At 39.1% G+C, this 23237-nt stretch overlaps 2 protein-coding genes across 3 annotated transcripts in view; one reads left to right on the top strand and one right to left on the bottom strand.

Moving 5' to 3' along the window:
- b4galt6 (UDP-Gal:betaGlcNAc beta 1,4- galactosyltransferase, polypeptide 6) overlaps nucleotides 1-9831 on the top strand; it is a 27505-nt gene extending 17674 nt beyond the window's left edge. For both annotated transcript variants that reach the window (XM_014329614.2, XM_005948408.3), the window contains exons 6-9: nucleotides 373-560; nucleotides 682-804; nucleotides 3634-3735; nucleotides 5469-9831. In XM_014329614.2, coding sequence (XP_014185100.1) covers nucleotides 373-560; nucleotides 682-804; nucleotides 3634-3735; nucleotides 5469-5616 — 561 coding nt within the window. In that variant the 3' untranslated portion in view covers nucleotides 5617-9831. The remainder of the gene's footprint in view (nucleotides 1-372; nucleotides 561-681; nucleotides 805-3633; nucleotides 3736-5468) is intronic.
- Nucleotides 9832-12399: 2568 nt separating this feature from the next.
- The window catches only part of LOC102296168 (desmoglein-2), a 16031-nt gene continuing 5193 nt past the window's right edge, over nucleotides 12400-23237 (bottom strand). The window contains exons 7-14 of the mRNA XM_005948407.3: nucleotides 21682-21867; nucleotides 19701-20266; nucleotides 17267-17409; nucleotides 15887-16108; nucleotides 14739-14978; nucleotides 14294-14427; nucleotides 13773-14081; nucleotides 12400-13657 (exon numbers count right to left, since the gene is read on the bottom strand). Coding sequence (XP_005948469.1) covers nucleotides 12896-13657; nucleotides 13773-14081; nucleotides 14294-14427; nucleotides 14739-14978; nucleotides 15887-16108; nucleotides 17267-17409; nucleotides 19701-20266; nucleotides 21682-21867 — 2562 coding nt within the window. The 3' untranslated portion in view covers nucleotides 12400-12895. The remainder of the gene's footprint in view (nucleotides 13658-13772; nucleotides 14082-14293; nucleotides 14428-14738; nucleotides 14979-15886; nucleotides 16109-17266; nucleotides 17410-19700; nucleotides 20267-21681; nucleotides 21868-23237) is intronic.

Genomic DNA, 23237 nt, shown 5'->3' with positions numbered 1-23237 from the left:
CCCCCCCAACTATTATAAATACTGCTAAAATCCATGCATCCATCCTCATAGTAGTTTGAGTACAAGTGAGATGAAAATAATCAGTTGTTACGTTTATATCTGTTAAAAAACCAAATGTACTGTCTGCAATAACTTGTCTGATGTAGTGCAAAAGTTACATATAGTTAGGACTGATGTTTTTTTGCCTAGTTCATATGTTAAAGTTATTGTTTTACTGTGAGCTATGCAATTTGCTAATTGCATTGTTTCAGATCTCATTTGCAATTCAGTGTGCTTGCTTTAAATAAGTGCTAATGTAGTTTACTAAACTAAATTGTTATTGGCAAAAAATAAAAAACTGCACCATGCTCACCAAAAATGTGTACTTTTTAGAGTGGAAGCCAGCCATTCAACAGAGCCATGTTATTTAATGTGGGATTCATGGAAGCTATGAAGGACTTGGACTGGGACTGCTTGATTTTCCATGATGTTGACCATATCCCTGAAAATGACAGAAACTACTATGGTTGTGGTCAGATGCCACGCCACTTTGCTGCCAAGCTGGACAAATACATGTACATGTGAGTATGTGGAAAATTTACCAGACTGGTAGGATAATAATTTAATTGCAACAGACCTGGAATTATTAACCAACTAGAAAGTTTCTGATTTTTATTAAACGTGTTCTTTTGTTGTTTTCAGTCTTCCATATAGTGAGTTCTTTGGTGGTGTGAGTGGGCTCACTGTGGATCAGTTCTGGAAGATTAATGGTTTTCCCAATGCATTTTGGGGTTGGGGTGGAGAGGATGATGACTTATGGAACAGGTGAGTTACCAACTACGTTGTGTTCTTACTTTACTAGCTACCGAAGAAGCTGCTAGATAAAATGCTGAGTTTGCAATGTGTGATCTACTAAAAATCTTGGACAAGTAGCCACTGTCCAAAAAATGACTTTGAAATGCCTTCATAAAGCCTGGACAGCACCTAAAGAAACTAAGTGAAGTTCTGGCCTCCATGTAGCAAAATATAGAGAAATTTGGGGTCATTCAAGACTTTTGCACAATATAAGAGTCTGAAGAAATCTAAAAAATAAAATATTAAATTGCAACCTAATAGAGAAAAGGAAAGTAGGACATACTCATAATTGAAACTGAAGTCTGAAGAAGTAACAGCCTAGCAAACAATAGTCTCAAAAATAACCTCCACATCTGGTTTGGGATCTATGAGGAAGCTTCTGTGCAAGAATATATCTGTTTATTTGATTAAATTAAAATGGAACACAAGGAAAAGCTGTTTACTGGAAATAGTTTTGGTGATTTGCAGTGTAAAATGGTCAAACTGCCTGTTAAGTTTATTTTACTTTTTTTTTTGTTTTGTTTTTTACAACGAAAGCTGTCAAAAGAATGTGAAATTCAATTTTATTTATATGGACTCAAAACAGTGGCCACAATGTGCTTTCTATTATAAGTAGGGCTGTCAGCATTAACACGTTAATCGTGATTAACGCTATACATATGTGTGTGTGTGTGTGTGTGTGTGTGTGTGTGTGTGTGTATATGTGTGTTTATATATATGTGTGTGTTATATATATTATATAATATATATAAAATCACTGCTAAAAAGAATGTGACATATTCCTTCAGCTGAATATATGACCCCCCCCACAAAAAAAGAAACAAAAAAAAAAACAACACTTCTTGAATATTACTGTGGTTAGACTAGCGTAGTGGTTAGACTACACGCCTTTGGAACAGAGGATCGCAAGTTCGATTCCTGCCTGGGGCGTCTGTATCCAGTAAGGGTCCTAAGGCTAGACCCCCTATGCTAAGCAAGCCTACCGCAGACATGAGCGAGACAGATAAATATGAAGGCATGCCGGCTCGGACGTCGCCCGGATCAACAAGGTCCGCGTCAGGTGTTGAGGAACCAGGGCACCCTGACGAAAAGTGGGCTACTGGAACAAGAAGGCATCGGTGGGCAAGAGACGAAAACAGGGCTTGTTGGAATGCTACTACGCAAGTAACCCCGGCGGAAGGGGCTACATGAATAGGATGCGGGACCTATGGATTCTTCGATACCAACATCCACAATGACGGCGAAACAACTAGTAGCTCAGTGTTCCAACATTCGAAAGAAGGGACTGCTCTCACAGCTAGAGATTGACGAGGTACAACACAAATGCTAGGCAAGGAGGAGTCAGGACGCCAGGTCAGGGGGGAGATATCATCACCCCCACCCGAGATTGGGTACATAGCCCCAAGTGCGATAGGAGAAGGATCGTTGAGTGCGAGAGGAACTGACCTGAAAAATAGGATCATGGCCAAGCTTGAAACCTGGATCCCCCGTAGCCGGTTACCAAGATTACGTGAAGTACCCTCAGAAGGTCTGCTAGATGATGTTAATGCAGCACTACGGGAATACCTACAACCACGATTACCGACACTAACAAGCTGATCTACAATACGGCAGCAGTGATCAGTGAGATGCTTGGCTACAAGTTGAACAGCCACAAGGGGCAGTACCCTCCATGGAGAAGGAGGCTAGAGGGCAAGATCAAAGTAGCACGGAGGGAGGTTAGCCAACTAACGGAGTTGCAGAAAGGTGCGACAAAGAAGGTGCATAAGAAATACAGCAAGCTGTCCATACCTGAGGCCTTGGAAACTGCCAAGCAAAGACTCACAGCCTTGGCCAGCCGCTTGAGGAGGTACACCAGAGAGATAGAAGGCAGGAGAATAAACCAGCTGTTCTCCACAGAACCAGCAAAGGTGTACTCTCAGTGGCAAGGGAACAATAAGAGAACAGCACCACCAAGGCTGGAGACGGAGCAATACTGGAAGAGCATATGGGAGAAGGACGCAACCCATAACGGCAATGCTCAGTGGCTAGTGGATCTGAGGGCAGACCACAGCGACCTCCCTGAACAGGGTCCAGTAACCATCACAGTGGCAGATATCCAAGAAAGGGTCTCCAGTATGAAGAGTTGGACAGCACCAGGGCCCGACATGGTTCACGCCTACTGGCTAAAGAAGCTGACTGCACTCCACGAGCGTCTGGCAGCACAAATGAACCAGCTGCTAGTTAACGAGAGACACCCGGAATGGCTAACCGAAGGTCGGACGGTCCTGATCCCCAAGGACCCCAAGAAGGGACCGGTCCCCTCCAACTACCGACCAATAAACAAGGGGCTTGTTTATAGTGGAAAGTAGATACGCCCCAAAGGACGGAGGAGGGGACTCCCAACCACTGACTGCTAGCTGAAAGTTGGCTGTCAGTTAACAGACAGCCGACTGACATCTGGCTGAAACCGGCAATTTTGAGTGGCTGTTTCTATACCAGGGATTGAACCACCAACCTTCCGACTGACAAGCCCCTCCTGCAGTGATGTACTGAAAAACATTTGTTCACACAATTCAGCAACGTCGTTGACATAAGTTCTGAATGTTTATACATTTTGCATGCACGAGATAGAAAACAGAAAAACATATTTTTGATTCCCGTGCTTAAAAAGTCCAATATAAATTCAAACTTGTGCACTCAATAATTAAAATAATAATAACAGGAATAATTAAAAGCCCATAATTAGTATTGATGTTATGTATACACTAATATTGGTTTTAATTCTGTAAATAGTGATGCAGCTTGATTACCTTGCAGGGTTCAGTATGCCGATCTGAATGTGACACGACCAGAGGGGGAGATTGGCAAGTATAAATCAATTCCTCACCATCACAGAGGAGAGGTGCAGTTTCTTGGGAGGTAAAGTTTCTTTTTTCATATTAAAAAATACATTTACAAAATGTCCTAACTCTAATGAATAATATCTTTTTTAAACAGCATTAAACCTTTAATTTTAATTTGAGTTTATTTTGTTCTGATTCTAACTGCAGCAGATCTAACATCCTCTAGATAGTGCATACAAATATGTTGTACACAAACATAATATAGAAGAAAGAGCAGAGCAGGCCATCCAGTAATTGAAACATAGGTTTGTTGGATTGTGGTTTCCACCGGTCTGTATCTTTGTACCCTGATGTGTTCACTTGTCTATGGGTCTGTTTATGAGAGGAAACTGTATGCACAATTTAAAGTTGCTACAAGAGGTGTTTGTATTAACTTCAGACTTTCTTAAGTCACACCATTGGTAATGGTGTTGAGGTCTTAGAGTACATCTACTGTATCTGCCTTTACGCTGATCTGCACACCATCTGAACTACACACCAGTGTAACATGGCGGAAATGTTATGGCCTGGGAATGTGGAACCATGTGAATTTTTTAATAATCGCATAATAAAATAATGCAATTGCTGATGGAAGTAGCAGGATGAATTCTGAAGTATACAGGGCTATACTCCCTGCTCAGATTAAGCTAAATACTGCAAAATGTAACAAATGGTGCTTCACAGTACAAATGGATAATGACCAAAAGCCTACTACAAGTAACCCAAGAGTTTCTTAGGGCAAAGGAATGAGATATTCTTTAATGATCAAGTAAGTCAACTGATCTCAGTCCAACAGAGTTTATGATTTTCAGTGACTGAAAATAAAGCGACACAGTTCAAATAGTCAACAACTGAAGCTGTTTGCAGTAAAGGCCTGCAACCAGTAATCATTTTCAGTATGATCAGTTTCTCTAAGTACTGTAGAAATTTGGCCGTCTGTACCTGACGTTGTTGAGGTTCGGAACATTTCGGTCAAGTTCAGATCTGGACTTTTATTGGGCTGTTGCAATACCGTGGTTCCTTTCTTTCATTTTCAGTCATTCTGTTCTATATTTAGTAGTCAGAGGGAGAGAGCCCCATGTTTGACTCTAGAATACTTTGCTATACCGAGGAGTTCATGGTTGACTCACAAGTCCAAGTCCTCAATCCTCCAAGTCTGTACTTGATAGTGTGTTTTTGTTAATATGCTGTTTTCACAAAATTTGGCCTTGTGAATTAAAGCCAATCATCTTCACTTTTGGTCTTATCTGTGGTATGTTTATATCTAACTTTGCAAAACCGAGCCATGTGGGGTTTTTTTTTTTTTTTTTTTTTTTTTTTAGAGAGAGAGAAGGGGCTTTCTCCTGGCAACCCTTCCAGACAAGCCATACCTGTTTAGTCTTTGTGTAATTGTACTGTTATGAACTCTGGTATTTAACAGTAACTGGGGCCTGTGGAGTCCAAGATGCACCTGAGTGCTCCAGACCAGCAAATTGACTAAACATCTGCTTTTGTAAATGTGTTCACATTTGCTGATGATCAGTTACGCAAGTATATTTGATTAGCAGCACCTGTTTGCTATGCAGTCCATTGGGGTGGTGTAGAGAGGCAGAATTACAAAAGTACTGACCAAGCACTTCCGGACCTGACTATATTTAGATAACCGTTACCTTAATGTTGGACCAGTTTAGACACTTGGGTCTAATAACCTGATGCTTCAATCTCGTAAATGCCCAAATAGGAGTAGAGCAGGTAGAGTGTACTGATACTGTGTCACTTTTTTGTTTGTAGGTATAAACTCCTAAGATATTCCAAAGAGCGGCAACACTTGGATGGTCTCAACAACTTGCGTTACAGTCCACACATCTCGCTTAGTAGTCTCTACAAGAACATCTCTGTGGACCTTTATCCTGAGCTTGCCCCTATCACAGAGTACTGAACTGACCCAGCCACATCTTCCTGCACTCCCTGAGCTCACCCTGTTCTCTTCCAGTCTGACCTCCTGGTGTTATCTTCAGCAGTTCAGAGGTAAAGCTGTGGAGAAGAGGTGGCACAGGCTCTGAGGGATAAAGAGAAGCGCCATATAATGCTGCCAAGAAATCTTGCTGTGGAAAAAATCCAATCCAAATAAAAAAAGTTTTTTTGCGTTTCAAAGGCAGTGGCTAGTTTCTAAAGATGAACAATTCATTCTGTGTGTCAGTTGAAAAATGTGTGGGTGTGCTGAGTGTGAATTGATGGGTTTGTTGCTGCATGTCATTTTGTTTGTACCAGCTTAACTACAAGTCGACATTAATCTTGAGCAGCAGTGATCTCAACTCTAATGTTTACTGCAAAGCCTTAATGTGGCAAAACCACAGCTCCCTGCTCTCGGCTCTGCACTGCTTCACGTCTGATGTATAAAACCATCACCTTACAAGCCAATAAACATGTTTTTTTGTTTTTTTCTCAACTTTTATTTTATTTGTTTGATACATATCATTTTGTTATAACAGTAATCTTTTTAAAAGAGGGACACACTGTTAACATTTATATACATATATATATGTATGATGTACATTTTTTTTCTTATTTTGATAAATTGTATTTATTTTCTGTTTCAGGATGTTTAGTATTTCTCTTTTGTCTTGTTTTTTTCTCCTGCACTGCTGCTGAATCTGCATGAACATGTATGTAAATATCAGCCTCTTAATGATCACAGAACACAGATATGTAAATAGTCTTTGAATGCTTGAGCAAATACAGTGATATTCCAGTGGATATGAATTTTATTTTGGCAGCTACCCTTGATTTGAGTATTTAATAAGAGTGAATCATTCCTTTCCAGCTGGAAGTTCTAACGATGTAAGATGTTTGGGTCAAAAAGCATCCACATCTCATTATTTGTTAGCATCTTTTGCATGCCTTAATTTTTTTTTTTTTACATTTTTTTTTCAAACATAAATTAATTTCATCAGGTAGAGATCTGCGTATTTAAATGATTTAATTTCTATTTTTTAAATGTGCACTGTACAAATAAAGGTTAGATAAAGCATGACTAAGGCGCTCCATGACTTTGTAAAAAGAGCATGGCTGGCCATCGTGTCCACACAACATGCTCAGTACAGGTTCATGGTTTCACATAAGTCTATATTTTTTGTCTCAGATGTTTTTGTTTTTTATGATTTTCTATGCTTTTATTTTGTTTGTTTGTTTTTTCCAAGTGCTGGACGAGATGATAGACCTCTTTATTGTACTGTACCATGTAATGAAGCATGGCAATTTGATGTGTGGATGATGTGTATGGACTGTGGCTTTAAATGTTTTGGGGCTTTTTTTTTTAAATTTCTTCCAAAGTTGCCAAGCAGTGAGAAGAGCCAGAACGAGAGAACATTGGTGTGAGCTTCTCATAGGTATTCATGCTGTGAAAACAGGTTTTTTTCTAAACCTAAGCACTAGAGAGCGTAATGATAGAAATGTGTACACAGAATTTTTGGTGACATGTTGACCGTTATGATTCTCTGTGTCGCTAGGATTTAAATTTAACCATGATTTGTATGTTTGGAGATTTTATGTTGTTAAATAGTTCTCTGCCCACGTTTGTCCTGGACTTTTTGCTGATTATTGAATCCTGTTAAACGGCTTCAGAATGAACCTCTTACTCTCCTATACATGTGTCAATTTGTTTTTTGGTTGTCAGCCTAAATGGTGTTCCTGCTTTGGATTGCCCACTAATTTAGAGCATTGGTGACCAAATATGTTTACCTCTGTAACTGCGATTCATGCCTACCTAGAGACCAGTTAGTCAGAATCAGATATGAACACAAACTGTCCAGCCTGATTTTGTGTAAATGGGTACCACGTAAGAAAAAAGACCAAATCAGTGATTTGCAAATTAAACCTTGGATTTAATGCAAAATTGTACAACGGCATATCCATATAGTATAACTAATTTTAGTGTTTTGGTTGGCTGGAAATTGTTGAATGTTTCAATCTGTAGATCCTCAGGCAATATTGCAATAAAAGCACACAATTATTTAGGGAAAAATCAAGAACGCATCAGCATCAGATTCATTTAAACGAAAATCAATTCGTTTAAAACTTTTAAACATATACATCGTTGCGTTCTATTTTTTCTATGTGGTTTTCAACAGCTGGTGAGGTTTGCCTCTTGTAAAATTGGAAGTGGAAGGAGATGGCTTATATTATGTTAAAAGTTTGAAATCTGCAGATAAACTGCGTAACAGATGTTTAAGGTACTTTTGCTAAGAAGTAACTCTTAAACAAGAAAAAATTAAAATACATCAAAACGACTGGCAGCAGATGATGCATTATTGTTTGCATATTTATATTTTTTTAAGTTCATAGAAAGTTATCTTGATCGCTGAAATTAAAATATCCCACTGATGGAGAGAATTTTGTTTTATATTTTCTGTATGTTCCATGTTTTTGAGCTGGAAAGACTAGTGAGAACCTACAATCCCATCCAGGCTCAGGTTTCAGAAACACTCTGCTTTATCACAGAGTAGGATCTGCAGGATCTAAAGGCATGCACTTGTCTTTCTTGTGACTCTGCTGTCATGTTTTGTTTTTGGTTATATTTTGTATTAATGTGATCCTCCAGTGACAGTACTAATGCCTTAATTTCCAACTTGTAGAGAAATATTAAAATTTTGGGAAGCAGTATTCAGAATAAAAACCTTGTTTCACATGGGATTGGATTAGATCATCTGGTACATTACCCATGTCCATTATCAGTGTACAACTGAAGTTTATACCCCTTTGCTGGGATTTTTTTTGTGGTGCTAAAGCCTAACACAAGCATGCTAACTGGAAGAAAATGGAAACTGTATGCAGTTCAAACAGCCAGATAGACTGAAGACCTATAGGTAGGTGTGGTTGCTGACTGAATCCATTGCAAGTCTCTAGTATATTTTGTTTTGTTTTTTGCTTTAAGTCAGTCTGTGTAATAAGAGTATTTTCCATTATGAACTAAGAGATGGTCTGACAGGGCAGCTAACATATAGCTCCTTTAGGAGGTGACTTGACTGGCCAAAACTGATCCATATACAGAAGTAGGTGAGTTTTCTTGATTGTCAGCTCACTGGGTCTCAGTATCAGGTGAAACTGACTTTTTCATCACATGATTATCAGTAGTCTAAAAGTATGTAAGGTTGTTCAGGTAATGTGTTCACCATTGGGCAATGGTTATTCTATTTGTAGTATTTGTGCCTTGAGTTTTTATGTTACTTTAGGACTTTACATTTTTAGCATAGATATTAAAAAATGTTCTATTTTACTGAATTATCAGTGATTTTCACCCTTCATATTAATTATATGAAGTCTAAAAGAATATGCAGTATGTTTTTCATGTTTCAGATCCAAAAGGTTTTGATGGAATGTTTTGCATACTTTGTCCTCTCTTGCCTTGATGTCCTGTCATCCTTTAATGATCTACCATGACTAACTGTGGGTCATTTTTAAGAAAATCTTGCCAACGATGCACTAAGACTGAGCTGTCAGGGCAGTGGACATTTTATCCATGTCCTTTGTAGCTGAGGTGCCTTTAAAAATGATAAATAAATAAACAATCTGTGTTTCACATCCTTCCAAGACAATATAGTTTGAAGGCAACTACATATTTTGTGCAAAGATCCTCAAGCTTTGAGGCTAATCAAAACAATGGCTACACCTTAAAACATATTTTATTTTCTTCATTCTGTATGGCTCGGTCTTAAAATTCATCTGTGCACAAGATATTGTAGGCCATAACTAGTTTCCATGTGCATGAAGACAAGCAGAAACGAGGTTTTGTTGCTTTTATGGCTGGCACAGGTGGTAACTTTCCACTGTGTAGAAAGCGGTTACTAAGAACCTGATGTGATGACTTTATGACCTTGACAGTTTGGGACGTTCATACCTTTTTGGGTGATTGCCAGTAAGTTCACCATTTTAGTGATAAACCGTCAAGTTCGTTCATATGGTGAAAAACCCCAAAATATGTTAAGTTGCTGTTGTTTATAGCTACAGTGGTTGTTATTTCAGAGTTGATAAAGTAGAGACATTTTCTAAATAATGGCCCAATTGTGTCATGAAACTAAGAGTAATAACTGAAATATTAGAAAGAAAACAAAATCACTCCCTGTACGGAAGAGGATTAGGGCCACTGGAAAAAAAATCTGAGAAAAAAATCAGAATTCTGACTTTAATCTCAGAATTCTGACTTTTTTCTCAGAATTCTGACTTTTTCATCAAAATTATTTTTTTTCAGAATTCTGAGATTAAAGTCAGAATTCTGACTTTTTTCTCAGAATTCAGGAAAAGAAAAAAGAAAAAGACGTGCCCACTTTTTTTTTTCCAGTGGCCCTAATCCTCTTCCGTACTCCCTGCCATGCTCAAGTTGGTCTGAGTATTTTAGATTTCATCCCAGTTTCATCTAAACAAAGTAGCCTGTGTTCTTTGTAGCTCTTTGATCCTAACTGTCTAATTGTCACGTTTTTCATGCCCACATCTCTATAAAAGAACAAATGAGCCAAACCTGTTAAAATGTTAATGTAGCACCTACTCCCTGGAGTTGTGCCTCTAACTAGCAAGTGCTAGAGCCCTTCATATTGTCAGATTTCTGCGGTCTTTAGTTCCAGACAGTATAAAACAATTTAAGTGTTTTATGTTGTTACTTTGTGAAAGCTTTTTTTTTTTCTGTCAATCAAAAAGTAAATAAACACATCAGCGTATTCTGGAAAGTGAGCTGTCTCATCTGCTTTCTTGTCCTCATAACATTACATGTATTTGTTGTGACATTTATCTCCAGACTGCCTTGGTGAAGAATGAACTTTAATTGGACTTAGATATGCAGATCCGTGTGTGTGTGTGTGTGTGTGTGTGTGTGTCTTTTAACAACGAGTCAGTGTTTGACTTTGTACAACATGAAAGTAGATTTGAAATCAAACAATGAGGCAGGGTCTGTCCCAGCTATCAGTTCGATTCAGTTTTATTTATATAGCATCAAATCCCAACAAGAGTCACTTAAATGTGCTTTACACTGTAAGACAACTTATAATCAGACAACCCCCTAAGACAGGGATATCAAACTAATTTTACTTTCTTAAGTGAACCAGAGCAGTGAAATTCCTCTTTTGGTCAATGTAAAGATATTTAACTAAACATTTAATCCCTTATATTCTAATAAAAGAAAGTATAAGTACACTTGCAGCAATACGTCTCACAAGTCTGCTCTCTCATGCATCCATCTGAGTATGAAAAAAGAAAGAAAGGACTTGCAGAGAAAGAGCATAGGAAAAAAGTGCTGCCGTGACTGGGTGAATGAGTCAAGGTGTGTACTCAGAGTAGAAACGCGCTATATAAGAAGCAGTCAGTTTACCAAGTTTAAAGATATCATTCATCTGCTCTTCTTCAGTGCCTTGTGCCAACAGAGTGCAGAGCAGCAAATCTACAGAGGTTGATTATTTTGTTAATAATTTTACATCTTCATTGCCTATAACTCTGGATACTGTAGCTCTTATGAAAAAAGGGAACCTCAAATTAGACGTACTTGACTCCCTGGTTTGACTCTCAAATGCGCACCTTAAAGTAGATAGCTCATAAGCTGGAGAGTACTGACAGAGACTAGAAAGAGAGATCATATTTGTCCTATATTCAATGACTCCCTGTTAAATGAGAGCACTATCACATAATGAGAAAACAAACTCTTGGGTTCAAGAAACATCCATCTATCCTTTGCATGCTAAATGCAACAATCACCACACCTTTTCCCCCGCATTTATATTTTTGGGATCAGTTCATCCTGCGCATGCATCACAGAGTGGAAAATCAATCAAGCTTATTGATTTTAGCTCAGCAACACTCCACTGGGTTCACTGTCATTTTCACTAAGCTTCAGGTTCATGATGAACTCGTTTTGATATTTGATTTGATTTGATATACCTTTATTAGTTTTATAGAAATTTCACAAGGCTGCTGACCTATTGCACACAATGGCGGCGCCATCTTACCCTCCGACCATACATACATTACACAAAACATCACATGGGGAAGACGGGTCAGAGAGGTATAACAATGGAAAAATGCACCACATGAGGAAAGATAAGGAGAAAAAAATAACTCCCCCCAGACTGAGCTCCAACAGGGAGATCAGTTTGAGAACAGAAAAAAACACCTCTGCACATGAAAAAAACTCTTAATACACCAAAGAAACACGTGACAAGCAACAGGGGTGGGTAAAGGGTGAGAGACAGCCGAATTAGACAGTACATCTGGGCCTGCGTGCGCTGGTCTCCATGATCCACCGTCAACATCGGAAGGGAATAAGCATCGAAGGCGTTTGAAAAGGGAGGGGGGATGAGTGTGTGCATATCAGTGTATATATGTATGTGTGTGTGTGTCCAGAGTTCAGCTGAGACAGTGTCCTTCGCCCTACCAGGCTAAGTAAACAGTCTTCCAGCCAACCCAGGTGGCCTTGCATGGAATGGGAAGGAACAGTCTAAACACAGTCGTTATCAGGGTGTCGCTGAGAGGGTATCCGCGTGAAGTGATGGTGCTTTTTACTTTAGCGCAAACAACTCATATGAATATGGTATTCCTGCTCGGGGGCCACTCATTCCCATGAGCACAATTGCAATAACATGACTGGCCTTTAAAAAAAGATTTAAGTTGATGTTATGAGCCAACTTCCAGTGTCAACTTTCACATGAATGCAATTGTCATGCAAGGTTTTTATATTACTATATTTGATGTGACTAGTATTATTTATTTCTTTTGCTTAAATACTGTTGTTGATCATATGACCAAATTATTAAGCTTGAAACTGACTTTCACACAGTCTACCACTCCTTCATGTGTTTTTGGAATACAGTTGACAGCTACTGACAGCCATTGTTTACACCAATGGCAGATTTTCTTGGAGCAGTGTTATGCTGATTTGATCAACTACGTCTGGACAAGTCTGCCTTGTTACTACCACCATCACAAACCTCTTAAAACATTGAATGGTCCTAACCACATCTGCCCATGTGTACTCCATGTGTCTACATACTGCAACAACAACAACCACCACCAACTCTTTTTTTGTTTGTTTTTTTTGTTTGGCAAGAAGATGTCCTTGTAGGCTATGATGCATACTGGACTGCCAAATCTAACACACTCTGAAGGGTTCTTTAACCAGAATAACACCTCTTGTCAAAATGCCCTGAGATGAGATTGGTTCCAACTGGCCTTCCTAATTCCTACTTTTGACTACTTTTATCCTTAATCGGCATACAATGACCATTTAGCTGCATTAGTTTCCTATCCTTCGTAGAGCCCAGGGGCATAGGTGGGCTGATGGGTAGGAAGGCAATGGGGCTGGTTGGAACACTGTGGCTAGCAGGATTTCTTGACCTCTCAATGTCCTGGATAAAAAATCGATTGGTTCCGTTGGAGCCATCTACTAACAAAAGTGTGTTCTGTAGATGTGGTTGAACTACATATTGTATGGGTTGTGATACAGAGCTGGTGTAGTAAATTGGTTCCTGTTGTAGTAAGACAGTCTGAACTGGACTGAGTAGTTTATCATAATGACTAATATGAGAGGAACGTCTGACACTAGTACTCTTAGAGGTAGGAAGTGTCATAGATCGGGCAGTACTTACAGTACCGACAGATGATTGTCGTATATTTGTATTTGACGTTACTCTTTCTGTTTTTATGTCTGCATGCTTTGTTTCAACAATGTGCTCCTGTCTGCTCTTAAAAACTGGCTCGACAAAATCAGCTGTGCTTTTGATAGCACCTGCAACATTTTGTGCCAATATGGGTTTGGGGGACACTGTAGGAAACATACAGATCTCAGCCAGAGTCTTGAACTTTGGCCCAAGTTCAGTGAGGAAATCTAAGTCATTGTCATCCTCCAGAAGGCTGCAGCAACCCACAGAGCCAGCAGAGGAGCCCTGGCCCTCAAAATCATATTCCAAATGGGAATCCTCCACAGGAACAGCACATGCCGCTTTCTGTTTGAGGCAAATAAACAAAACAGTCAGTGGCATCAAAAGCTTCATTACACAGGAGTCCAAAGAGAAGATACTGTGACAAATAATTGCATGTATAGCTATTATACCATAGTACCTGAGAGTAGTAATCATTGAGAAAAGCATCAGGAAGGGCTATGTCCTCATACAGGGCTTCTGTGTGTTGTATACCCATCACTTTTCTGTTGAATGACGCATGCCCTTTGCCAAGGTTCACTGATTCCCTTGAAAATGTGTAAGCATTGTCAACCTCCATTACAGTCTGGACAGCTGCCTGATATTTCTGCTCGCTGCGGATTTGTATCTCATCAATTTCCATTATGTTTGAATTTTTCCTGTTGAAATTTGATGACTGTCCCATCTTAACCTTTTGGAGCATAACAGGTAAACTTTGGAGTGACATTTCCTAAAAGTAAAAGAAGAAGAAAAAATTATCTTTGAACACAACTTCTGTACGAAACGACATTGATTTCAGTTTTCAGAATCATGTTTTTAAAACAAAATTGAATCAGGGATGACTGACAAGCTATCGCATTCCTCCTTAAAAATCAGTTTGTTTTCTACATATCCACATTAAATAAAACAAAAAAATTTTCCCAGACAAACGTGAATGCCCACCTTATCCTCGCCTCTGCCTTCAGTATGATAGGATATGAGGTTTTCTTTGGGGAGAAATGGTAGCTCATTAAATTGGTCAGGAAAGATTTTGTCTGCCCCTGCATACTGACAGACCACCAGAAGAAATGGGATAACTGCACAAATAAAACATAGATAAAAACATTTAAATTCAAATGTAAAGATTCAAACTAAAGCATAAAAGTTTGGGCTTTTCATGTATTTAAACCTTTTTTCTGTTATGCACAGTACTTTTTCAGTATAGGTAAAAATACAATAGGTTGCAAGAAACTAGTATTATATTTAAATAGAACTTAATAATACTATAGAATAAATAGCTGTACAGACACAAAATAGTCCTGAATATGTATTGAAAATCTTAAACACATGTTTTTCCCAACTAGGCCTGTTATACATATCATTAGTGGATGTTCTAAAATCAACTCACATAGCAGTAAGCAAAATGCCAGTAACAACAAGCCAATGGCTGGTGTAGCAAGCTTAGATGACGTAGTTTCTAGTCTTGCTGTTCTCAGGCTGCAGTCCTCTGTTTCCGAACAAGTACAAACATTCACCGTAAAAACTTCCTTGGTTGGACAAGACAGACCCTGGGCATCCAACACCTCTACCTGGAGATTATGTTGTCCAGGCCATAGTGGCACATGAGAATGAATAGCAGCGCTTGTCTCTGGAGATAACAAAGCACAAAAAGTTTTCAAAGACAATTTCCCTCCACTACACTGCAACTCAAGCTTCGAATTAACTTTACTTCAGGATTTATTCTGCCTCCTCAAACAAAGCAAATACTTTGGAAAGGAAAAACCAATTACATTACATTACATTTAGTAAAAACAACATATAAAAATTTGCCCAAATTTCTTTTCTGTAAACTAGCAGCTAGTTTATTTTACTGCATGATATTAGAATAGGGTGAATTGATGCCACTGTAATAGGATTAGAGGAAATAATTATTGTATTGTAACTGAAAATGTACACTATATTTCCCAAACACTTTACACACATATGAACTTGAGTGGCATTACATTCTTAATCCACAGAGTTTAACATCATGTTAGCCCACCCTTTGCAGTGTCTACTCTTCAGGGAAGGCTTTCCACAAGGTTTAGGGGTGTGTTTACTGTGCCCATCAACTTTTATGGAATTGTTCTTAATCTAAATGTTTGGTTTATGATCTCTCTCTCTATTAAAATGAAAAACTGTTCATTTCTTTGTAAGTGAGCAAACTTGCATATTCTCAGCAGGGGATCAAACACTCATTTCCCCCACTGTATAGATAAGGCTTAAGTCTTTACGGTAAATCACTATAATAATAAAATTAGTGCTACAATTACTAAGGCAAAAATAAATAAATAAATAAAATTAAAATGGTAAATGGCCTGTATTTGTATCGTGCTTTACTTGGTCCTCAAAGGACCTCAAAGCGCTTTACACGTTCAGTCATCCACCCATTCACACGCACATTCACACACTGATGATGGCAAGCTACATTGTAGCCACAGCCGCCCTGTTGCGCACTGACAGAGGCGAAAATAAACGTTTCCATTTTTTCTTTTGATCCAAACCAGATTTTCTTACCATTGATGACTTCTACAACCCAGCTGCCTTGTGTCCCATCAGGTATTATTCTGAACGTGAATGGAGCAGCATTGGGACTAACATCTTCATCAATGCCCGTAATGTAAACAGATTTCTGATCAGAGCACAGACTGGCATGGTTTGTAGTCAGGGTTGGACAGTGGTCATTGCCGTCAGTGACTTGAATGGCTATTGTTCCTGTTGCTGTCTTTGATGGCATGTCTGAAAAGCAGATATGGTAAAAATGTCAGTAAGAATTTGAAGCAAATGCCGTGATTGCCATTTGCTGGACTGGTATACATAGCACCTTTCCATTTAATAATAATAATAATAATAATGGATTGCATTTATTTAGCGCTTTTCAGGACCCCTCAAAGCGCTTTACAATACCACTATTCATTCACTCTCACATTCACACACTGGTGGAGGCAGCTACAGTTGTAGCCACAGCTGCCCTGGGGCAGACTGACAGAGGCGAGGCTGCCATATCGCGCCATCGGCCCCTCTGGCCATCACCAGTAGGCGGTAGGTGAAATGTCTTGCCCAAGGACACAACGACCGAGACTGTCCGAGACTGTCCGAGCCGGCAACCTTCCGATTACAAGACAAACACACAACTCTTGAGCCACGATCGCCCTTCCTTAAGTTGAAGGAAGTGCTTTCTACTGTCTAATTTTCAGTCATGGGTACATATACGTAGCATTTTCAGTGTCCAGATCAACAGAATCAGCTTTTTGGGACTTCCTTACCTGGATGATTGAGCATGCATCAGGACTATACCTAAACATTTTTGAATTAGGTTTGTAGAGTTTTAAAACATTTTCTTGTTGATTTGAATTCTACTAGTATTTCAGTTTCTGGGTCGGCCTCCTGAACTGTCTCTGTGGACTCTGTTTGGTTATGCTCCCAGCTGTGTCTCCCTCCGGTTTCCCATTCCCTGATGACCTTTAATCCATTACTAATTATTCATATGTTCAATTTAGACTGGTGAAACTAATATTTTAATTAGATTCCACTTATATGTTGATCATATGAAATAAGATAATAAAAGCTTTTAAAATCAAATCCAAAATGTTTGATGGCATAAGGGCTTCATATGAAGGCAGGTTACACATTTGTTTTGACTGCCTTAAATATCTTGGCTACAAGCACAACCCAGTAATTCTAGGGGCTTGTTAACCTGATAGGTTAAATACCTGATTCTCCTTGGCCCTCCACAATGAAAATTTTCAAGTAAGATCTGAAAAGTTGTTGCTACCAATATTTTATTGGTAGTTAACTGAAATGAAATCCTTCAGTAGGGAAAAAGATAACCTTCAAACCTAAATATAAGAAGTGGAGGAAGCAGCAGTGAAGTCTTAGTGTTGACAAGAGAATTACCTTTGGGTATAGCTAGAATCTTGGCGATATAGGTACCATTCTTCAAGTAAGGTGACTCCCTGTCTGGTGTCCTTTTGAGTTTAATTTCAGCTGTTTCTGCATCGATTGTAAACAGGTTATCTGGATCATAAGCTTTGGCATAACTGGAATGAAAAAAATATATATAAGAAAGAAGAAAAAACATCAGTAAAGTAAAAACGAGCATCAGCGAAGTAAAAGTTTCCATTTACATAAAACACCTGCTCAACATTATGATAAAGATGAAACCTTCAAAAACAAACAAAAAACCTCTAACACAAAGTAGTTTTTAACTATTTTATTAATTATAATAAATAATAATCATACCTGGTAATGCTTTACACTAAAGACTTTATATTATTAACATAATTTGTGTCTTGATAGGATTAAACAGACCCATCAAAGATATTTTAAATGCTAAGAAGAACACAGCTGTTAACGTTGTTTTACTGTTTTTACAGCTACCCCTGCTACCTGCTACGATTAGTTAATGTATTATTACACCAATTGACAACTTTTGCTGTTACCAGAGTAAAAGTAAGGAAAGAGCCCTCATTAAGATTAATACAGCTATTCAATTTCATCCAATTCATTTTTGTTCAAATAGCACCAAGTAACAACAGAAACTATATTTTATTCATTTTTCTAAAACTTTAATTTATTTCTTGACTTCACTAGGATACTTTTCTTGTATATTATAGCTAAAATCATAAAATGTTACCAAATTTAAAAATAATTTAGTAAAGTTTAAAAAATGTCATCATTGATACTTTAGTTAACCAGTTATAGTCTTTTTGACACATAATATTTACATATGTGTTAATAAATATCTTGTAATGAATTTTAACCACATTACTGCCTGTTCTTAGAAAACCTTAATGTAAAGCAATAGCCATTATATTATTATTGCCATTACTGCAAAGAAAAGCGTCTGGACTTCTTTAAGTTGCTTGAAGACGTTTCACCTCTCATCCGAGAAGCTTCTTCAGTTCTAAGGTCAAATGGTGGAGAGTCCCAGATATAAACCTAGTGGGAGTATCCCCCCACAGAGGGACAAAAGGACCCCCTGATGATCCTCTAATCGCCTGAGCCAAGGTGTGAAACTGGGTGTGGGTCCCAATCAGCCAGAGTTTCGGGTGTGTTCATTGTGAAACCTGGCCCCACCTTATCATGCGAATTCCTGAGGTCAGATGGCCCAGGATGTGAGTGGGCGTTAAGGCGTCTGGGAAGGGATCTCAAAACTGGATTATAGATGGCAGAGAGTTGGTGTCGTAAACCCCCGCCTCTGTTCAAAGATGGTCGCTCACAGTGGACATAGATGGCTTCTTTCATTTAAACATCCCAGAAAAGAAGACCAGACACCAGCGAGGGAGGATAAGAAGGACAGACGCAACAACATTGTCATCCCCTATGTAGCCGGTGTATCAGAGAAACTCAGGAGAGTTTTCTCCAAGCATGACATCCCGGTGCATTTCAGACCCAGCAACACGCTCAGACAAAAACTGGTTCACCCGAAAGACAAAACGCCAAAACACAGACTTAACAATGTGGTGTATGCTGTACAGTGCAGCGAGGAATGCCCAGACCTCTACATTGGAGAGACCAAACAGCCACTTCACAAGCGCATGGCACAACACAGAAGAGCCACCTCCACAGGACAAGACTCAGCAGTCCATCTGCATCTTAAGGATAAAGGACACTCTTTCGAGGATGCCAATGTTCACATTTTGGACAGAGAGGACAGATGGTTTGAAAGAGGAGTGAAAGAAGCCATCTATGTCCACTGTGAGCGACCATCTTTGAACAGAGGCGGGGGTTTACGACACCAACTCTCTGCCATCTATAATCCAGTTTTGAGATCCCTTCCCAGACGCCTTAACGCCCACTCACATCCTGGGCCATCTGACCTCAGGAATTCGCATGATAAGGTGGGGCCAGGTTTCACAATGAACACACCCGAAACTCTGGCTGATTGGGACCCACACCCAGTTTCACACCTTGGCTCAGGCGATTAGAGGATCATCAGGGGGTCCTTTTGTCCCTCTGTGGGGGGTACTCCCACTAGGTTTATATCTGGGACTCTCCACCATTTGACCTTAGAACTGAAGAAGCTTCTCGGATGAGAGGTGAAACGTCTTCAAGCAACTTAAAGAAGTCCAGACGCTTTTCTATGCAAGCTCCTTTGACTACGATGACCTGGATGACTGAGAACCTTCACAGACACATTACTGCAACACTCTGCTATACTTTGATCAAATGAAATAGGTGTTTGTTGAGTGACATTTTTATATAAATCATATCATTGGTAGCTTTGCCATTAATGGAAATTACTGAAAACTGGATCATTATGACAAAAGCTGATGACTGTTCAATTACTGAACAGAAGTCTCACAGATTTTACTGTAACTTGACAAACCTGACATCTTCAGCCGTTTTTCCTGTATCTGGATCAGTGGCGGCAAACACAGCGATCTTGCCATCTTTAGGTGCTTCCTTTGGGTCCTCGGATACATGAACAATCTTGGTGTCAGGTATAAATGCTGGACCCTCTGGTACATTATTAACTGATATTTTAATGGGGTAGCTTTTTGGTGCATCTGGCTTCAGCTTTGTTCCTGGTCCTGGTTTAAGCTTCACATCAGTGCCCACTTCAGGTCCAACTCCAGGGCCAGCCTCCACCTCAGGTTTAAGTCCTGCATCCAACCCTACATCCCCCTCGCCTTTCAGATCTAGGCCCACATCTACACTCACGCCTACATCCAATTCCACATCTACTCCCAGCTCTGTCTCTGCACCCACACCGGCACCAGCACCAGCACCAGCACCAGCTCCTGCCCCGGCACCAGCTCCAGTAACTAGAGGGTTACCCTCTCCAACATGAACATCCACATCCATCTGTACAGCACTACCAATCACAAACGGAGCAATATTCTCAATCAAAAGGCCAAGCTCAAGCTTCTGGACTTCTTCAAAATCCACAGGCTGCAAAATAAATGATACAAGATAAAATGAGTTACTTGAGAGAAAACAGACACACACAAAAAATGAAATACATTCAAGAGACAAACCCAGAACTAGCTGCAAATTAAAATGTTTGAAGTGAGTTTATACAAATACATAGTGTAAAACATTGAACACGTCACCAATTTCTAAAGGTGCTACTGTCATGAAATTCTCACCAGATGTTGAGAACAACCAATCCACCAATCCACACGTGTAGAGAAATCAAACTATAGATGTTCATGGTTTTAAGTTTTAAGTATTGAGTTATGTGTAAAAATGAGAAATGTGGTAACAATAAGAACAGTGACAGACTGAACTAAATTATACTAAATCTAAGAAAGAGCTCTAGTGTATACAAACCGCTCAATATATAAAGACCCATAATATTACAGTGATAACATATATATGTGGTGATATGCAGTGCTTTTTGACCTCCAAACATGGCATCGGCAGACCAGAAGATATTCTCTCAGGATCTCACGAGCTTGCCTAAATGTTGGTCAGCAAACTTTAAATGCACTTCAAGATGTTTTTTCTTCAGTGAGCATGCCTACAGGCCATAGTGGTCGAGTGCATTACTTGTTTTCTTTAAAACAATTCAACCTGCTGATTCCAGGTTTTTCTTTAGCTCTCTACAAGTGTACAACTCTGCTGATAATTCTTTTTACTCTGTCTGAAATCTTGTGGGGGAGCACCTGGTCATGGCCGGTCTATGGTCTTTCCACTCCCTGGTTATGGCCCTAGCAGTGCTCACTTAAACATTCAGGCAGGCGGGCAGGATTGCTTCTAAGTACCGACAGATTTCAGCTGGTGTCATGACTTTCCATTCCTCTTTGCACCTCCCTTTCTTCATGTGCTCAAGACTTTTTTCGCGGTGTCCCTGCATCTGTGGTTTGTTTTCTTTGCAGGTATGAATTGCATGGGTCAGGGTTAGGGTTGGGCAGTAACACATTACTGTAATCTGATTACTTTTTTCAAGTAACGATTGAAGGGATTACTATTGCAAAAAAAGTAATAAGAGTACTGTTACTTTCCCTTGAGCATGCTGCGATACTACGCTACTAAACCGTGATTGTGTTTGTTATAGTGTCTCTAATATTACATATTCTGGTTGTGTATCATGTTTTTTTTTAATTGTAAGTAAGTAATAAAGTAACTAATTACTTTTGAAAATATTTAATCAGTAAAGTAACAGGATTACTTTCTTGGAGAAGTAATCAGTAATTAGTAACTAATTACTGTTTTCAAGTAACTTGACCAACACTGGTTGCGACTGACATCTGGTGAAAATGCTTTTATAGCTCCTTTAAAACTAACAAAGGTGCTACTGAAATATCGAAAATATTGAAACTTGGTGACACGTTCAGTAGTTGTTTACCCGCTGTATTAGATACCTTTATCAACTTTAAGATGCCCTCGTTGGTTTCCTTGTCTGTCTCAATGGAAAAGAGATTATCTTCATTTCCTTTGGAAATTGTGAAGCGAGTCAGCCAGTTGTCTGTGTATTGTTGGTCTTTGTCCAAAGCCTTGATTTTCATCACCACGACATTCTCAACATTTTCATCCACTGAGCCAGAATACTGAAATTATAACAGCGTGATAAAGATACACCCCATTATGAAAATGTTTTTGTGATAATATGATGTTAAGTGCCTGGAAATAATACATGATTTTAGTAATTCAAACTTATCCTATTGTCATCTTGTACTTTTTTTCTTTATCATTGTGCTTACAGTGCTCAAAAGACTAGAAAAACATTGAAATTATATGAAATGATAAACTGTACATAGTTCCTTCTTAAATTTTCTATAGCTTTCTGTAAGGTGGTCTCTCACAGTTAGCATTCTTGTTAAGTTTAGATTAAATGAAATCCTGCCAAAAATTCATGCACCGTTTTTTCAGTGTCATTCTGAAACAGGATGTTTTGTATTTACCAGATGAAAAATGGCAGTTCTGTTTTTTCACCAATAATTATCATAACCCCAGTGTTAAGCGATCCATCAGTCCATCCTTCAGAATGCCATGCTGTGAACCACTGCAGTGGAAGCTGCAGGTCTCCACCCGATGAAGCTAACAGAACTACATCATCTACAAAAAACAAAGATGAAATCGAGCCGTCCCCTCATCCTCAGACTCTGCTTTTATTATAGAAGGCCTGAGATGAGATTGATGAGATTCTCAAAGTATTTCTCCAACTCTACAGGCCTGACAGGCCAGGCACCAGGGTAGGACCCAGGTAATCCTGTCCCGCACAGTGTACACTGGACCCTTGATTTATTACAACGTAAATGGGTTATCTGAATCGCTCTTTGTCTGCTTTAAAACATGCTGCAGATTAATAGTGGTAATAAAACAGTGATCACTGACCTTTTTAGGGCATTTTTAGAGCAAAGAATTAAAGACAACAGCCTTAATGAACACAGTGTAGTTTGTACTCGGGAGCAGGGTTTATGGGGCTGTAAGAGGCTTGTTGGACTCTCTGAGCTTATGGTGTGCTCATCCATAGCAGGAGGCACTAATACTGTCTTGCTTGGAAGTTTTTCTCCTGGCTTGGATGCTAGTTTTGGTTAAAAGTTAAAACACGATGCATGCTTTATAAAAACTGAACAGCAGACATCGTTACATATTTAGTACACTATAATACTGAGTAAGTAATAGGGATAATAAGTAATAAGGTAGAGCTGACTTAAAAACTGTTTATAACAGTAACCTGGAACAACATGAACAACTCACATGGCATTACGATGTAAGTATGCTTGAAAACATGCACTCCTTCCATTTTATTGAAAATTGGCCCATGCTCAACAAAGCAAACTGTTAGAGTGAATTGTTAAATGTTTGTCATTTTTATGTTTACCATTTGTACATCGTTTTAACTCTGATGAAAGAAATTCCACTGTCCTTCCCCCCAGATTCTCGAGGTTCTAGGTGGGGGGCTGTAGTCTTTTAT

The sequence above is a fragment of the Haplochromis burtoni genome, unplaced genomic scaffold (assembly GCF_018398535.1).
Source record: "Haplochromis burtoni strain Fernald_Lab_line unplaced genomic scaffold, NCSU_Asbu1 Contig_598, whole genome shotgun sequence".
Lineage (NCBI taxonomy): Eukaryota > Metazoa > Chordata > Actinopteri > Cichliformes > Cichlidae > Haplochromis > Haplochromis burtoni.
Note: the sequence above shows the minus strand (reverse complement) of the source record. Positions and strands in the feature narration are given on the sequence as shown.